General features: G+C 39.5%; 1 protein-coding gene across 1 annotated transcript; it reads left to right on the top strand.

Moving 5' to 3' along the window:
• The first annotated feature begins 6,486 nt into the window (after window positions 1–6,486).
• On the top strand, window positions 6,487–18,504 carry rbm42 (RNA binding motif protein 42). Its single transcript, XM_040118873.1, has 12 exons — window positions 6,487–6,877; window positions 7,170–7,226; window positions 8,857–8,992; window positions 9,256–9,325; window positions 10,818–10,889; window positions 11,825–11,979; window positions 12,273–12,443; window positions 12,836–12,970; window positions 15,040–15,157; window positions 16,313–16,410; window positions 17,836–17,932; window positions 18,224–18,504. Exons 2-12 carry the CDS (start codon window positions 7,171–7,173, stop codon window positions 18,334–18,336), a joined length of 1,221 nt encoding a protein of 406 aa, XP_039974807.1. The 5' UTR covers window positions 6,487–6,877; window position 7,170; the 3' UTR covers window positions 18,337–18,504.
• Window positions 18,505–19,053: the final 549 nt, after the last annotated feature.

Here is a 19,053-nt window from a genome sequence, read left to right as displayed (position 1 = left end):
GCCTCCCTATGAAATACACAGATTTTTTATTAAAATACCAAATTCTGTTAACATTAAGGCAGTTTGTACTAGATACGATTCCAGCGGGTGTTCTTTAAGGATAACTCTTCCTCCCAGTCTGCTCCTTTGATACATCCATGTAAATGTCTTGTAGGTAAAATTTGTTTTTAAAAACACACTTGTTGGGACAAATCTTTTGTTTTCCTGCTTTTACAAAATGGTAACGCACAGCCACCAGGCAGTTCTGTAAATATCCTATTTCCTTTATCTATTTATGTTATGACTAAATGTGTCTGTTTATGGTAATCCTCAGTGTAAACCTTGCACAATGTTTTGGATGAGTTCTCTGGACAGTAGTTATGTGAAGGTTAATGAATTATTATATTAGATAGTATTTTCTATTTAAATGTGCTTTATCTTGAAATACCAATATATGAAAAGAATGTTTGGTGGCTGATATAGTCGCTCTGATCACAATATAACAAATGTATCGGGGCCATACCGTTTTTGTACTGTGCATGCTTTTACAGGAATTGAGAAAAACATAGAGGCAGTGATGCACTTCTATCAATTGTAGCTTAACTCATCAACATTAAACCTCAGCAAATGAAAGGAGCAGATCTGAAAAGTATATTTAATTTGAATTGGTCACATATGGCCAATACATGATTCTCTTAATAATGTCAGTATTGGGGCCAGTACCGATCCAGTGGATCAGATCCGATAACCCTTGCTTAAATTATTCTTGTATAGTTGTTTTTATTTCTTTTTTGTAATAAGATAAATTCATCTTTTGATGCTATGCAACAACTTATACAGTAATAAAACTTTTAACTATTTGTTTGTGCAGTATCTCAAAGTGTCCTTTGAAAATGAATTGGAATTGTGTATGCATATGTATTGTGAATAAATATATATATTTAAATATTTCCCTAGTTTTTTTAAGTATGTTTCAAAACCCACCAAACTGAATCCATAAAGGTCCTGCATAGTCTAGCCAGCTCCAGCACATGCACACATTGGCATATTGGCAACCCTGAATATTAAGTACAGAATATCTACAAAAATTAGTGCAAATTAACCAATTTTGTATTATGAGGATATTTAATAAAATGTCAGACGATACTAAACAACAACAACAAAAATGCTTTCATATATTGAAATAAAAAATACAGACATAAAATTTACATTTGACACATTTACTTTTGAATGTGATGAATTTAACCTTACATCCTTTCCGTCTCTGGTCATGTTTTCCTCTCATGATACTAATGTCTCTATGGAACATGATAAACGAAAAAAATATCTGTAATTATGTTAATTTAACAATGAATTCTTATTTCAGTTTTACACATCTGACTTCTTTAGCATTATTCAAATTTTCCGATTCATTCTCAAAACTCAGAGATAAATCTCAGAACTCAAATAATATTAGTAATTTTTCAGTAGCATTAGCTAAGGACTTTACCATCCTTCATTCAGCAGGGGTCAACCATGTTATGGACTAACAATCAACTTACAAAGGGTTCTTTTCTAAACAACATATAAGACATCATAATGACCCTTGTAAAATAAAAGACCAGTAAAACAAATGCAGTCAGTCAGTCAATGAAGTGAGGTAAAACTGAAAAAACAGGCTAGCATGCTGAAATGCTGACATCAGAAATGTCTGTGTCCTGTGATTGATGGATTTTTTTTTTTAACTATCAGAATGAAAAAAACTAAACTAAACTCTTCCTCAAAAAAACAAAAAACAAATAAGACTCAACTGTGCTTAATATTCAGTGTTCACATGACCTCAATTAACCAATGAATGATGGTTTTATTGCATAAAAAGGGGCTGATTGTTTCAAGTTTCTTTTTCACAATGGTGAAGACAAGAGAACTGTCTGAGAGCATCAGAAATGCTATTATCAAAAAACATAGCAATTCCAAAGGCAATAAGGAAATCTCCAAAGATCTTGAAATTCCTGTTTCAACAGTTCATAATGTTATCAAGAAGTTTCACGGTCATAAAACTGTTAAGACGCTTCCAGGATGTGGAGCTAAGAGGAAACTCACTAAGAGAAGTCTGCAAAGGTTGATACGGATTGTGGAAAAAACACCACATAAGACATCTAAAGAGCTTCAGGCTGACTTGGAACATTCTGGAGCGGTAGTTTCGGTCCGTACCATATGGCACACACTAAACCCAGTAAGGCTCCATGGGAGAAGGCCAAGGAGGACACCACAGTCTTTCTGGGATAATGTTCTATGGACAGATGGCACCAAAGTAGAGCTCTTTGGAAATGCAGTGCATCAGTTTGTTTATAGGCGATGAAATTAAGCCCTTAAGGAATAGAACACCCTACCTACAGTAAAACATGGTAGAGGTTCTATCATGCTGTGGGGCTGCTTTGCTGCCTCTGGTACTGGAGGCACTGAATGTATGTATCAAATGAAGATTACAAACGTATTTTAGAGCAAAATGTGTTACCAAATGTCAGAAAACTAGATTTGAGGCGAAGGTCTTGGATCTTTCAGCAGGACAATGACCCAAAGGGCACATCCAGCAGCACAAAAGAATGGCTGAAAAGGAAAAGATGGGCTGTTTTAAACTGACCAGCAGTGAGTCCTGACATAAATCCCATTGAAAACCTTTGGAGAGAGCTGAAATCTGCCATTTCAAAAAAGAATCTTGCAAAGACTCCTATTTCGCTATTATGCAAGTTATTTTCTTTTGTTCAACCTTGTTTAACCTTGAAAATTTTATTAAAATGTTTTGATTATGTGTGTGTATATATATATATATATATATATATATATATGTACAAATATATATGTACAAATATAAGAGCAGACCACAGCAACCTCCCAGAATAAGAACCACTCAACATCCCATTCAACAACAAGACTCAGGCATGAAGAGCTGGATAGCACCAGGATCTTGCATTATCCACTCCTACTGATGAAGCTAACAGCGCTCCTTCATCTCCTGGCAACAAAAATTAGTGAGCTGTTAACAACAGGCACTCACCCAGACTGGCAAACACAGGGCAGGTCAATCTTGATCATGAAGGATCTCCAAAAGTGTATAACACCTTAGAACTACCAGCCAATAACCTGCCTCTCCACAACATGGAAGCTCTTCTCAGGCATCATAACAGCTAAGTTGAATGGGCACATGAGTCAACACATGAGCAAAGCTCAGAAGGTCATTAGAAACAACCCCAGAGGGTCAATGCACCAGCTACTGGTCAATAGAGCAATCATTTAGGACTCCAAGACTAGGCAGACCAACCTGAACACCACCTGGATTGTACAAGAAAGCCTACCACTGAATGCACCATACATGGATACTAGGGTGCTTGGCACTATATAAGTCTGACAGTGCACTGATAACCTTCATTAACAACTCAGTGCGGCTGTGGAAAACAACACTGGAAGCCAACTAGAGGGCCATCGCACAAGCCACCATAAAGTGTGGCATATACCAAGGTAATGCACTGTCCCAGCTACTGTTCTACAAAGGCCTAAATCCCTTCATCGCCAAGAGTGGATATGAATACAGATTCAGAAGTTGAGTGACCATCAGCCACCTCCTATATATGGATGACATCAAGTTGTACACCAGGAGTGAATGAGACATCAACTCACTGATCCACCTCACTAGGATCTACAGTGAGGACATCGGGGTGTCATCTGGACTGGAAAAGTGTGGCCGCATGGTCGCAAAGAGAGGGAAGGTGATCAATATATAAAGGGTGGGGTTACCAGAAGGCTGGATAGCAGACATACAGGACAACTACAAGTACCTGGGTATCCCACAAGCCAATGGGAGCCATGATGAGGATGCAAGGAGTCAGACACAGCAAAATACCTCTAGAGGGTAAGACAGGTGTTGAGAGGCAAGCTCAATAACTGGAATAATAAACTTGCTATCCCAGACTGAATTTAAGACTACTGTAAACTCTGTGGTTAATGATTCTTTTACTAATTGTTTCTGTTTTTAGCTGATTTAAGTGTTTTGTAACTTTCTCTGTTCTTAGCTCACAAGAGTGAGAGTGAGTCAACTGTCTATGTTTCACTACTCTGCTGCCGCCATCCCAGCACCCAACCCAAGATCCACTACAACAAGGTACAACATTAGTTAGACAAAATGTTCGCAAAGTGCATGACGTGATATTGGACATTGGCCAACTGCTTAATCAACAAGTGTTTGTCTGTGCGTGGTGGAACCGTGATGAAATTGTTATGTATGTTTGGAAGCCCATTTCCTATATGACAGCGTGAAAGTACCAGTGGGGAGTCTAGCTTCACCTCTGCAAACAAGCAACTGTGCTTATTTGTTCAAGTGACATGAAGATTTGCTTTGGCTTTTGCAGGATCCGGACCCACCAACTTTGTTTGTCTAGTTCCTGCTAATGTGAAAAGGTGTGGTGGGTTTGTTAAACAGCAGCCTGTAGCATGGGGCGAGACGTGTGAAGTAGCTTTAGAAAGGTAACAGCATGAATCTCTTTACAGTAAGGAATCCAGACAAACCCCTGTTGCGAAATCCTCATAGGGAGAGATAAGGTTCACATGGAGGGGTGTTAATTAGTTAATTATTAACAGTGTTTCCTTGTGATTAAAGCTTAAAGGGTCAGTTCACCTGAATTACAATTACAAAAAATGTATTCTCTCAGTCACCTCTAGTGGTGTGCAGATGCAGTGCATTCAAATTATTCAGACCCCTTTACCCCCCAGGCTCGAGTCTTCTTGGGCATAATGCAAAAAGGTTTCCACACCTAGATTTTGGGATTTTCTGCCATTCTTCTCTGCAGATCCTCTAAAACTGTGTCAGATTTGATGGGGACTGTTGGTGGACAGCCATTTTCAGGTCTCTCCAGAGATGTTCAATTGGGTTCAAGTCAGGGCTATGGCTGGGCCACTCTATGACATTCACCGAGTTGACCCTAAGCCACTCCTGTGTTGTCTTGGCAGTGTGCCTAGGGCGATTGTCCATTGGAAGGTGAACCTTCAGCCCAGTCTGAGGTCCTTAGCACTCTGGACCTGGTTTTCTTCGAGGATATATACGTATTTTGCTCCATTCAGCCTCCCTCAACCCTGACGAGCCTCCCTGTCCCAGCCGCTGAAAAAAAACCCCATAGCATGATGCTGCCACCACCATGCCTCACCAGTGGGATGGTATTGGGCAGGCGATGAGCAGGGCCTGGTTTCCTCCAGACCCCCATCTAGAACCTTGACATCATTAGGAGGTTGAAATATAAATAAATTAAATTTGATCAGACGTTGGGTTGCGATGTTGACGTTGTCTAAATGTGCAGTCTTCAATGCCTCCACAACATCAGGTCACAACGAAGATGTTGTCTCAATGTGTAGTCTTCAACTTTTAATTATTAAAATGCTATATCCTGACATATTTTGTGAAAAATTACCTTCAAGAAATTTCACAATCGCTTTTTTTTTTTTCATCAGGGTTCAGCAAAACCCTTCAATATTCAAGAATTCCTGTGCACAGCATCTGTTCAGATTCATTTTTTTTTACGTAAAATAATCATTTAAAATATTGTAATTATTATATATTATTACAAAAAAGGGTAAATGACAACAATAAAGGCAATTTAAAAAAAAATAGTTTAAGTGCAAAACAATTATTCAGTCATATGGCCTGGTTTGATAGGACAATGATAGAGACATCAAAACCACAAGGAGTAATTCCTATACATTTTTTTCAAAGGCAGAGGCTGGAGGTTATAAGTTCTACTTAAAAGGGGCAGTTTTACTTAAACCTTTCATTAACTGTAATAATGCATTACATCGTATTTGTAACCCCCTAAAGTGTATTAGATGTACTATATGAAGTCCCTCAGTCAGCCACAAGAATACTAAAACAGGGAGGTCAGGTAAAATTTCTGTGGGTTTCAGCGCATGTAGTGGAGAGTGGGAATGAGAGGGTGGATGAATTGGCGAAGACGACTTTAAAGAAAGGAATGATAGAAATTCAAATTAATGTCAGTAGAGTAGAAATTAAATATGTGTCATCAGGGGAAAACATCAACAAACTGTGGCAAGAAAAGTATGACTAAGAGGGAAAGGGAGACATCTATATCAAATTCAAAAGAGTGTCAAAGTTACAAGGCTAGGTAGTGGACACAGGAGAGAGGGAATGGTGTTGACAAGGTTAAGGTTGGGGCACTGTGCACTGAGCAAAATACAGGAGATGATGAGGAATAATCTGAGGGAATTAGAGGTGCAGGAATTAACAGCAAAAGGATTACTGAGCATGGATAAGACAGCATAGGATATGATGGATAAACAGGAATAGGGTGGTAGGAAGGCTGACATGGATAGGGATGGGGTTGTAAAGCATTGGGAATAAAATGTAGTGTACGGTGTGTGTGTGTGTGTGTGTGTGTGTGTGTGTGTGTGTGTCTATCTCTTGCGCTTTTTTTTTGAAGGTATTTAGCTTGCAAGTCTATTGACTGATCCACACTCCGGAGCAGAAGGTGGCGGTAATCCACCAATAAACTGGATGCCATCCGCCGGCCGTAAAGCAATAAGAAGACCTGGGTGCAAGAAGCATAACGCTGTCGTTAAGAGAGTATTTCCACAGCTCATACCGTATCTTATTAATAATTATCTACAATTTCAACATGTTTATTCCTAGTGGGTAGCCAGGTTAGTTAGCAGTAGCGTAGAAATCAGTCAAGTAAGTTAGCGTTAAGGTTGGCGGTTAGCTGGCCAGTACAGTAGAGCCAGGTTAATTGCTAGCTTAGCTAGTTTATGGTGTGCTAACCAACATTACTTATCTTAATATTAAAGCCCGGCGTGTTAAGTCAACTTGGTCAGCGAGAGGTAACCATTCATATCGAAACTGTCTATATCATACATGAAGGTAAGTGTAGTAATTGTTAACTTTCCTGTGTGATCATGCAAATACCGTTGGATTAAGAAACGTTAGGTTTCAGTGTACTTTAGAAAACCTACAGCAAACTACTGATTATGTTAAAGTTCACCGCTATAATATGGCCTTATATTTTTTTTAGGCCAAATGAAAATAGTGGAGTCTTTTGCAATTAATATATTCTATATCATGTGTCTAAGAATTCAATTGCTATATTGTCTTGTAACTTAATTAGATTGAGCTTTTGTTTGGCTGTTCCCCGATCGGTGTTTTTGTCTCATAGCATGCCGCTCAAGTCAGGAGAGGAACGTATGAAAGAGATGGAAGCTGAGATGGCTCTGTGAGTACAACTGCTTTTAAGGGTCCATTCATCCAAATCATAAAAAACCCAAATTTCTTACTTATCCCAAGTGGTACCTAGCAACAGAAGCAGAATTTATACTGTGATGGGCATAGAGAAAATCAGGTGGGCCAACCTCCAAGACAAGGTACAGTTTGTTTGCACCATAACGTTAGTTGTTAAATCACCAGTTTTTAATTAAGTTACATTGAGCCACGTAAAACACCAGTTGGAGGGCATGGTAACATAGTCTGGCACAACCCATGCCAAGATACATAGCGGGCAGGTACAACCGTAGCAGCATCAACAGCAAACCATACACACAGATACACAAGAAAACTCAAAGCAATAAAAAATTTAAAAAGTCCACCCAACTCAACAGAATAGCACCCTGGCCCAGCTGCCTAATAACCACTTTTATACAAACACACACATCCACTCCTACAGGGCACAGAAACAGCAGCATAAAATTTTTGCCTATGTGTTCAATAACCTAAAACAGGTAACAGAGCGGGGACAGAGAATGTCAGTGACTTAGATGTAATGACTGCACTGTTAGCACTGAAAGGATTTCAGTAAAGTCCGGTTTAGTCAGTCCTGTTAAAGTGTAAGTATGAAAAAAAGGTTCAGTCTTTATGTCACCACTGATGCACCTCTGTATGAGGTTTTATCTCACTGGCAGCTGAGAAGAGTGATATCCCTGTTTGTCATATAGTGTTATCAGGGCCAGTAGGACACCATTCATGTTGGGAAATATGGGACTGGGGCTAAACTTTATGTTTGCAGCTGGCAGGTTGATTTGAATTAGAATCCATGTCCATCTATTGACTGTCGGATGGGGAAAATAGTGCGGGTCCCGGTGCAGCTTGTGTGACAAACCTAGGCAATAGTAAGTTTTTTTTGTTTTGTTTTGTGTTGTTTTGTTTTTTAATTTAAACTTGAGACTAAATAAAAGCAGCTTGATAGACTCGCCTTCTTATGCTCTGAGCAGTGCAGCTGCTGTACACTGAGTGACAGAGGAGGAGGATGGACAGATGAGTTCCTGAAAATTTTACTAAACATTGCTGCTGCCATTCAGAAATAGAATTATTACAAGTGGTAAACAATACCTAAACACACAAAATATTTTATTATCAGTTGTCACATAAACTAGAGAACATTCAAAAGTAGTTATTGACTATTAAGAGTAAGGTAATTTTGGTGTCGTAGAATTATTGCTGAAATAATAAGCTGAATAATCTGTTTGTCAATCAACAGAAAATTACTTTCCGACAATTTTGATAATTGAATAATTAATGTGTTTTAGCCTGTACCTCTAGTATTTTCTGCAGTTGGATAGGGTTGCAAGTTGCTGCACAGCTCCACTTGACTGAGTGGATTCACTATAGGCGCTATGGAATCCCTCACTTCCATTCTCTGTTCAATCCCTCAGGGAATTAACACTTCGCTTTTTTTGTCTGCAAAGTTTTTCAATCATTCTGTATTTTTCCCTTCATGTTTTAGCAGTTATAATATTTTTTTTAAACAGTTTAGTCCAGATGGGAATCAACTAGTTGACTCCAAAAATAAAACTGTTAATTTCTGATCCCCATTATAAATGTCAGTCTGTCTCTATCCTTCTTTGCTGTAGTTTTGAGCAGGAGGTTCTTGGTGGTCCAGTACCGGTATCAGGAAGCCCACCTGTTATGGAGGCAGTACCTGTAGCTCTGGCTGTCCCAGCGGTTCCAGTAGTGCGACCCATTATAGGCACCAACACCTACAGACAGGTTTGTACTATTCTAATAATATTCTAATATCTGGATAGTAATATCCAGACTGCTTATTGTAGAGTCATGAATTTATAGAAACAAATGCATTGTTTATCTTAATGGCTGAGATGATATTTATTAGTTAATGGTCATGCAATTTGGCAGCTCAGGCCAAATACTCTAAAGCAGAGCACCTGACAGAGAAAATGTCGTGATAAGACAGGGTATCTACTATCTCTCTCACTCTCTCACTCAAACATTGTCTGTCTCCTCTCTCTTAGGTCCAGCAGACATTAGAGGCCAGAGCTGCCAGTTTCGTTGGTCCTCCACCACCGGCTTTTGTGGGACCAGGTGAACATAAACTGTCACATGCATACACTAACTAGGGTTTGTCAGTAACATACTTTGTATTAAATACTGTTCAACATCATTGAAAGTAATTTAAAATTCAGGGTGTAGTTATACTGTCAAATAAGTTCGGTATGATACACATATTTCTTTTTTGTCATTTTTATTTTAAATGGATACATTTTCCCTTTTCGCCCATCAGTCTACTCTCAGTTACCCATAATGACTAAAGTAAAAACGTGATTTTAGATTTTTTTTTTTTATTTGCAAATTTATTAAGAATCGAAAGCTGAAATCTCTCCTTTACAAAAGTATTCAGACCCTTAATTCAGTACTTTCTAGAATCCTGTTTGGCAGCAACTGCAGCTTTGAGTCTCCTTAGGGAAGTCTGCAAGCTTTGCAGACCTGGATTTGGGCAGTTTATCTCTTCTGTCTATTCTTCCTGGCATTTCCTCTCAAGCTCCGTCAGACAGGATGGGAAGTGTCTGTAGACTGCCATCTTCAGGTCTCTCAACAGATCTTCTATGGGATTTCAGTCTTGGCTTTGGCTGAGACACTCAGTCTCATCAGACGAGATAATCTTTTCTTCATGTTCTGAGAGTTCTTTAAATACGGTTTGGCAAACTCCAAGTAGGCTGTCATATGTCTTTTACTCAAAGTAGCTTACGTCTAGCCACTTTAACATAAAGGCCTGACTGACTGCTGCTGAGTTGGTTGACCTTCCAGCAGGTTCTCCCATCTCTGCAGAGAACTTCTGAAGCTCTATTAGAGTGACCGTTGGGTTCTTGGTCACCTCCCTGACCAAGTTCCTTCTTGCCAAGTTACGAGCTATTCAGATGAGCATCTAAAAAACATATAGAACACGCCAGCCGTGCCGCATTCTTCCAAAGCGCTTGGGAGGTTGCAATGCTGTTGCGCCTGCCATTACTAAGCAACCAAAACAGGATGTTATGAAGTCCTTGGACGGAAAGGGTAAAGCAAGTCCTCTGTAGCTGATTGGGTAATTCTTGTCACGACCTGTGGTGTGCTTGCTGCATTTGAAAAAATTGAGAATTTTCCATCTCTGTGAGTCGAGAACGCGCGCAAAAGAGGCTACATCTGGACAGCCCCTTACTCAGTTTGACTGGATGGCCAACTCAAGAAAGAGTCCTGGTGATTCCAAAATTCTTCAATTTTGCAATTATTGAGGCCACTCTGCTTCTGGGAAAATTAAAAGCTTTAGAAATGGTTTTATTCCCTTGCCCTGATCTGTTGCGGAGGTCTAAAGAGGGTTCCTTGGTTCTCATGGCTTGGTTTTTGTCCTGACATATGCAGGGTGAATTGTACGACCTCATGTACACAGGTGTGTGCCTTCCTAAACTATGTCCATTGTGTGTATGTGTATGTGTATATGTGTATATATACAAACACTTGTCAAGCTGCTGTCATACTGTGCTCTTCAGATTTTTAAACTCTAATTACACACTAATTTACACTCACTGTGTGTCTGTCACAGTCCCTCCAGTACGTCCTCCCCCTCCTCCCATGATGAGACCAGCTTTTGTCCCCCATATCCTGCAGAGACCTGGTAAGGTTACCAGTAGACTACTGGTTTACTGGTTTATTCATTACTTGCAGTATTTCCCCTTCAAAAAGTTTGAGACGAAATGTTATAACTTAATATATTATTCATTAATATGACAGTGATACGTGTGTGTGTTTATGTTGGGTGAGAAGAGTCATCAAAACACATAATGCACTAAACACGAACAAATGTATTTGCATGTGGTAGTGCTATTTGAAATGCCTCTACCACACTGTACACTGTATACATACAGTATACATGTGGTTTCAGTAACTTAATATTAATATAATATTTCTACACTATTCCTAATGTTACTTATGATATTTTTGCGGCCTGTACACATTTTTACTCTGTAGGAGCTGTCAAAGGTTAAAGACTCACATCATCTCTTTGTTTTACAGGGAGCTTCAGAGCTCAAATAACATAGGAGTATTAGATTTGTGCTTTCCAGCAATTTATTCAAAAACCTTTAGTCATGTCGCAAAGAGAGTACAATTAGTTGAGAAATGAAAAATTTGTCTACATTTTGACATATGAATTGTGCATGAAGATGGAAACTGTTGGAGGTTAAGATGTTTTTTGAGAAAAATAGAAAGGCTGGAGCATAGAGTGGATCTCCCAAAACCACTCTAATAATTTATTATTATTTCTTCTTCCTCATACATGTCTTCCAAATACTCATTAAAGGCTTTTGTTTTCTTCCATGGTGTAAAATATTGAGTTTAAGTTACTTATAATCAATACATCTAATGTTTGTTTCAATCCAAAATTAAAATTTTTTTCATGGAAACTAGCTACTCTCTTTTTGGGTTTATGTTTTGACTGAATTTAGACAATTAAATGACCTTTGCTCGTACCTTGCACCCCTGCTTGATTCGCTGTCTTAATTCACAAAATGGGTTCATATATTTGTAAATTTCCTAATGTTTTGCTGTTAGGTGGTCAGAGGCTGCCAATGATGCGTGGTCCTCCAATAGCGCCTCCTCTACCCCGGCCTCCTCCACCCCCCCCCATGATGCTCCCTCCTTCCATGCAGGGCCAGACACCTCAGGGTGCTTCTCAGCCCATTCAGCACATGGCTGCTGCACCTCAGGTCAGAGCTCAAAGAAGAAAACAGTGTTGGTGTGACATTTACACAGGGGTGGTGAGCCACTGTACCTGGGACATTTTTCACCACATCAGTCTGTGTGAATAATATTACTTTAAGTCTTCCTCTGATATTATTAGCAGTTATTCTCCATATAAAAAGGAATGATACTGGGATGAACTTAACTTCTCTTTTTTTGTCAATCCTGATTGCTAATTATTTTCCACATTAATTATCTTGTGACCTACCTTGCATCTTAAGTTCTTGTGTCTCTCTGTCGGTTGGTGTGTTTCACTCAGGTTGGTGATATGGTCTCGCTGGTGTCATCCCCGACCACAAGACAGGGAGCCCCGCCTCCCGTCAAACCAACACAGTCAATCATCCAGGCAGCGCCTACTGTGTACTCTGCCCCTCCCGCACCTGTTGGACATAAAAGAATTGATGTTAGAGCTCAGAGACAAGCCAGAATGGTATTTGCATTTTGATTGGGATCTTAAAAAATAATGTCTGGGTGCTCTGCTACAAGTATTATGTTCTGAGAGCTTGTTGTATGCTTGTTTGTCTCCTCTTGTGATTTTGTTTCACTTGTGCTTCCTTGAGTGTGTGTTTGAACACTAGTGACAGCATCAGGACACAACTTTTGTGTCATAGAGTACTTTTAAAAGTAATGTATTTTGGAAGAAAATATTAGAAGACTATAGCAAAAAATAGACTGTTATGGTAACTCTGGCATGTATTAGTAACAGGGAGGTGGGTGAGGTCAGTGTGTAATACTCAATTTGAAACAGGGTGGGGCTGGTGTTGTATCATCATATTGGCTGTTCATTAGCCTGCCTGAGTGTGTCTAATGTGTATCTTTCAGGAGGAACTGGCTGCACGGGTTGCAGAGCAGCAGGCAGCAGTGATGGCAGCAGGTCTACTGGACAAGAAGGAGAGTGAAGACAACAGCACTGTCATTGGACCCAGCATGCCTGAGCCTGAGCCCCCCCACGCTGAGGTACATTTAAGCAGCATTCGACTTTCTGCTGTTAACTCTGAAGCTCTCATGATTTCCTTCATACTGTGCCTTTAGAAAAGATTTAGTAAGGATGGAAAGTGCACTACATGCTAACACATGAATATTATAGAGACGAGTGATAGCTGAACATGTCATTTGAAAAACATATATATGTTACAGATATGGATATGGTCCTATCATAGCCTCAACTCTTCTGAAAAATCTTTCCCCAGATTTGCTGGATTTGCTCCCGTTTAGCCACGAGAGTTTTAGTGAAGTGGGCTAACAAGGCCTAAAGGTGTTGCATGGGGTCAATTATTAAAGGTATACTTCTGGCGCCCTCTGTATATACATTGACTTCAGAACCCTTCACTTTTTGCACAATTTATTGTGCTGTAGATTTATTTTTAAATTGATAAAATTGACATGTTTGCCCATGAATCTACACTTAATAATCCATAATGACAAAGTAAAGACATGTTTTTAGAATGTTTTTGCAAATTTATTAAAAATCGAAACACATACAGATGGCACAGCCATCAGGAGAATCTGGGGTTCACTTCGACTTGTGGTCTGGAGGAGCTGGGGATCAAACCACCGACTTTCTGGTTAGTGGACAACCCACACAGCCTGTGGGTTCATTGTTATTAGCTATACTGCCATAGAAAGACAGACAAAAAAATCTTTCAAATTCTAGTATGCAGAAATGATCAGGAAACATGATTCACAAACCAAGTAAATACCCACCAAAAGTAGTCTTGGAAGATACATCAGCAAATTGTAGCCAAACAAACCGGTTACATTGGGACAATGAGAAGGCCTCAGTCACCATTTCTTTTATATCTGCCTGCCTTGCTGTAAATGTATCATTTTATTCTGTTAAATTGCAACTGTTAAGTTGCTAGAAATTAACTGGAAAAGTAACTGAGTAAGCACCAGTGCACTGAAAACCTCTTGGGTTTTTTTTTTTTTTAGGTCACAGTGGGAATTTTTTCTGAAATTCTTTTGCATGTCCTTGCACTAAATTTTGTTTTCCCTCATAACATTTTGCGTTACCTTGCAACATGTTTTATATTCGCCCTTGATCAATAGAGACAGACTGTATTACAGTATTATGCCTTGTGTAGTAGACCACTGCTTGTTGTGACCACAGTGCAAGTGAGCACACCCTCAGCTGTGGCTGCTCTGGTGCAAGTCTGTATCAATGCAGCCAGATACAGTTGATAACTAGTGGAGCTAGTTAACCAGCTCTCTGACTGACTGCTACTGAGGCTGACTGACACAGACTCTAGCTGTGGCTATAACTAGAGTCATGGGATTCTGCTGACCCTGTGACTCTGGCTGTAGCCATGTCTGTATTCTGGTTGTCATGATTCCGGCTGTGACAAATTTGGTGTATAATTGGTGTAACACTAACTACATGCAGAGGATGTGTGTGTGTGGTGAATTGACATGATCCTGCTGGCTGAACATGAAGCTCCTTCATTCCTGTTCTCCTGTGGTGTAAAGGTTACACATCTGTCATTCCTGATGTAAACACGGCAAGTTCAGATCCCTTGTTGCTTAATGATGCTCTCTTGGCTAATGTTAGCAGGAGCAATAAAGAGTAGTTCTAGTACAGCTAACTTAGCCTTATCCATAGGATCATAGATTTAACCATAGCAGCTGCTGTAGTCCAAGCAGTAACCATATCCACAGCCACAGTTTCAGCAAGCAAAGCCAGGCGGAGCAGCTGATCACAGCCAGTGGATGTTTACTTTCACAGCTTAGCTTTTGAAAGGAGGAATGAGAAATAAATGCATCATGTAAATTGTCACATAATCTCTAATTGGTGTAGTATCTGCTGAAAAGTTTCCCGAAATTGGTAGTGCATTAGAAATGGAGTGGACCAACACACTGTTTCTATGGATCGGATGCAATAAAAAATTTTGCAGGGAAACGCAAAACTACTCCGTAATTTTTTCTATCAGCACTCTGAAAATATTGTTATACTTTTCACCTCCAAAAAAAAAACTACAAAGGATATATAGGTAAAGACATCATATGAGTTATGTATGTGTTTGTTTCAGCCTGTGGAAAGTGCTACAGAGGACAAAAAGAAAGCAAAGGCGGAGAAGGTGAAGAAGTGTATCCGTACTGCAGCAGGGTCCAGCTGGGAGGACCCCAGTTTGTTGGAGTGGGATTCAGGTACAAACTGCTGAAGGGACCGAAAGACTGTGAAAAAAGTCTTCAGTTAAAACAGCCTTACAATGATTCTTAAGACGAGACGCATACGAATGAGCGAGCAAGCGACCATCAGAATGTTTCAGTGATTCCTAATGAAGATGTCCTAACCTGCTCCATGCATCAGCGAACAGGCTGAGCGACAGTTCGCTTGTTTGAAAAAATGCTCTATTTTTGCAAAAGTTTCACGCACTTGCCATAGGGGGAGAACAAAAGAAAATACAACAGATTTTTGCAGTAAGCATATACAGTTTGAGATTTCTGCAATAGTTACATGGATATACATGCAGTGTGTGTCTGCTTACACAAATTGAGTTTGTGTATGTAGTTTATGTTTGTGCATGCTGGTAAACATATCTCGACAGATCAAATGAGACAGTACAGCTGTTCTCACCCAGAGTAAATGGGGCTGGATACAGTGTTGTGGCTGTCGTCCATGCTGCCTGGAGCCCAGCTCTAGTGCCACATACGCTCTGACACTTAATTATTGTCATATTAATGCCTATATAATGAGCCTATGCAAAATGTCCCAAGACAAATCACAAGCAGCGCAAAAAAACATCTCATTCATCTCGCTTCGAGTATATCTGGACAATTTTTTTATTTTTTTTTTCAAGCTCGCTCGCTCACTGTATGTTACGAAAAGGTGTTAGACCCCCGGTAAAGATAATTTAAGATAAACTGTCCCTCTTGACACACAGTGTCCTCTGTTGTTTTTGGCATGGCATCCAATATTGCTGGGCCTGTAGTCAAAAAACGTCATTTGTACTCACTCACTCATTCATCAGCACTTGGAGTGAGAGAGAATGTGTGTAGAGCATGGTTTATGCTGAAGTAGAAAGTAAATGGGGATAGTTTTGTCACTGTACTTTTTTATTCTGGTTTTGTTTTTGGGTGATTTCACTACACACGTTGCATATCACTTAGCTCAGCTGCTGCTGCTTCCTTCACAATATCAAACAAGGGCTGCTGACTGTTTACAAAATTAAATTTAGAACACAATTTACAAACATTTGCTTTTTTTTGTTATTTATCTGCTGCAGGATGAAGGTAACATCTGACTCTTTGACACTGTTCTTAGAACGTTTCTGTGAATTCTGTTTTGTCTCCTTGTTGCAGATGATTTCCGTATATTCTGTGGCGATCTTGGTAATGAAGTCAATGACGACATATTGGCCAGAGCATTCAGCAGATACCCTTCTTTCCTCAAAGCTAAGGTTTGGTTGTTGTTCTGTGTATCTGCTTTGCTTACATCCTGTAATCACTTTAAGACACTGACTTCTAAGAAAACTGCACAACCTTTGTAGTCCTTGTCATCATTCCTACAGTTCCTAGAACATTTACTCAACAGTCACATAAATTATAGTGACTATAACATATATTTATGTATTGAGTTATACTTTTTCCTAATCAGATAGCCCATTAATGATATTTGCTGTTATATTATCCAGGCTAATTTGAGAATTTTGTATCTGATCATTTGAGAGAATAACTGATAATAATTTGGGTGAATTCCCTTACGGTATATCAATAAAAAAATCAGGAGGCAATACTTAAAAAAGGATATCATTAACCCAGACGCAAAATCAATTTCACCAATATATCTACAACATTGTGGCGGCAAACAACAGTATCTGGGTAATGCTTAACTGAAGGACGTGTACATAAGAGTGGTTTAATAAAGTTCTAACTTTGTGACAGAAACTGACATGTACATAGATTAAACTGTTCTCTTAATAATGTCCAATGCACATTGGACACAGCTTTAGAGATCTGTTATAACACCTGACATCATCCAGGAGAGACATCCTGTCCCACGTCATGATGAATAATCTGAACCAAAAGTCCTTGTAATAGCTTTTTTCCCGTGCTTTCAACCTATCTCACAGTCTTCCTCAGTGAATGGACTTTGCTCACAGAGCATTCAACAGAGCAGGTGTCGAACTCTGTATTGATTTGCAGTGACCCTTACCTCTAAGGGGATAACTGGACCCAAACCATTTCAGCAAAATGCCCCCCACAGCATAACAGAGCCACCGGATCCCCTAACTTGAGGGGGTCAAGCATTCAGGCCTGTACCGTTCTCTCGCCCAGAATACGGTGAAGGATAACTCACTGGACTGTATCACTTTTTTGCACATCTGTGTAGACCAGTGCCTACTGTTTTTGCACTACTGAACTCTCAAATATGCATTCATTGACATTCTCATATGAGGAAGATTTTCTCTTCTGTTTTTCCTGACATATCACACTAATGCACCAGTATCACGGTCAGCAAATGTCGGCCAGTTTCCAACCCTATTAACAAATGTATTTCCCCGTAGATCTAAATGCAGATGTCACTGTTCCTATTGAAACAAAGGCCAGTTGAGCAGTCTGGGACTGAAGCTCCTGCCAACCATGCCCCAACAATTAACCCTCTTTCTTCTTGCCCTCTTGATATAAAATCAGAATCAACTGGGGCTGCTCAGCATTTCCATTCGTTACCACAGAGCATGGTGGGATGTTAATTGATGAATTGTACCATGCAGTGCACCTGTGTGGAAGCATCTGCATTTGTCATGTTTCTCCACTCTTTTATTCAGGTTTTTTTCTTAATTTGTTACCCGTTGTATAAAATCATCACAAATTGTTGTCATCAGGTGGTGAGAGACAAACGTACAGGAAAGACCAAAGGCTACGGCTTCGTCAGCTTCAAAGATCCAAACGACTATGTCAGAGCCATGAGAGAGATGAACGGTCAGTCTCTTTACAGACATGCTAAACCTTTTTCACCTGCCTGCTTTTCTTACCATTTAATGGGTTATGTTTGCAAAGGTTACTTTTGATGTGGATTTTTTATATTTTACAGTTGGATGGTCCTTGATGTAGAAATGGAATTGGTGACTTACAGCTTTAACTGAGTCTTTGATTCTTCCATCTGTCGTTTGTCTTTGCATTTTTATTTCCTTGCCCGGGGGTAAATCTGACTTTGACACGCATTAAATAACTGCAGCCTCTGTGAATCCTTCTCACTCTGCGTTTGTCCAGGAAAGTATGTTGGTAGTCGTCCCATCAAACTGAGGAAGAGCATGTGGAAGGACCGCAACATCGAAGTGGTTCGCAAGAAACAGAAAGAGAAGAAGAAACTAGGCCTGAGATAGTGTCTATACAAGTGGAACTGTGTGTGTTGTGCCCCTCAGTGGACAGGCACCATTGTGTGAGAGCAAGACTCTTATTTTGATTTTTACAATCAGGAGATGTCCTGAGATTGTCAAGGTGGTAATTTGTTTTTTTGTTTTTTCCATTCTTAAATAAAACCATCATTTCTAGGTTGTTGATATGGTTCATTGTACTGGACATGTTATCCTGAACACGTTTTTTTCACATTGCAGTGCTGCTGTTCATTGTAGTTGTACCGATTCCGATTCCAGTAAGTTCTTATCGGAGGTGGGTCTCTGTTGCATCTTCTGCAGTGCCTCTATCACGTTAACATTCCAAGTCTATACAAGTCCATTTATTTTTTATTACTGGTTCCCAACCTTTTTGGCTTTTGACCCCCTCCAGATTATGGCTTCATTGTGGACTTGATACTTTTTCTTCTGATATGTCATTTGAAAGAAAATTTACAGGCCTGAAGAGATTAAAGTATCTATTTCACAAGCAAAGGCTTTACTATCTGTACATCATAAACCATCTTCAAACACTCCTGAATGCAGTAACAGAATACAGAAATCAGCTGAAGTCAGTAAATGCAGGTCATATGTGCTCATATCAGTCTAATTCAATTCAGTTTTATTTACATAACACCAAATCATAAAGGTGATCTCAGGGCACTTTTCATATAGAGCAGCTCTAGACCATACTCTTAAGTTATATTT

The sequence above is a fragment of the Xiphias gladius genome, chromosome 22 (assembly GCF_016859285.1).
Source record: "Xiphias gladius isolate SHS-SW01 ecotype Sanya breed wild chromosome 22, ASM1685928v1, whole genome shotgun sequence".
NCBI lineage: Eukaryota > Metazoa > Chordata > Actinopteri > Istiophoriformes > Xiphiidae > Xiphias > Xiphias gladius.
The sequence above is the reverse complement of the archived record's forward strand: the minus strand, read 5'-3'. Positions and strand labels throughout refer to the sequence as shown.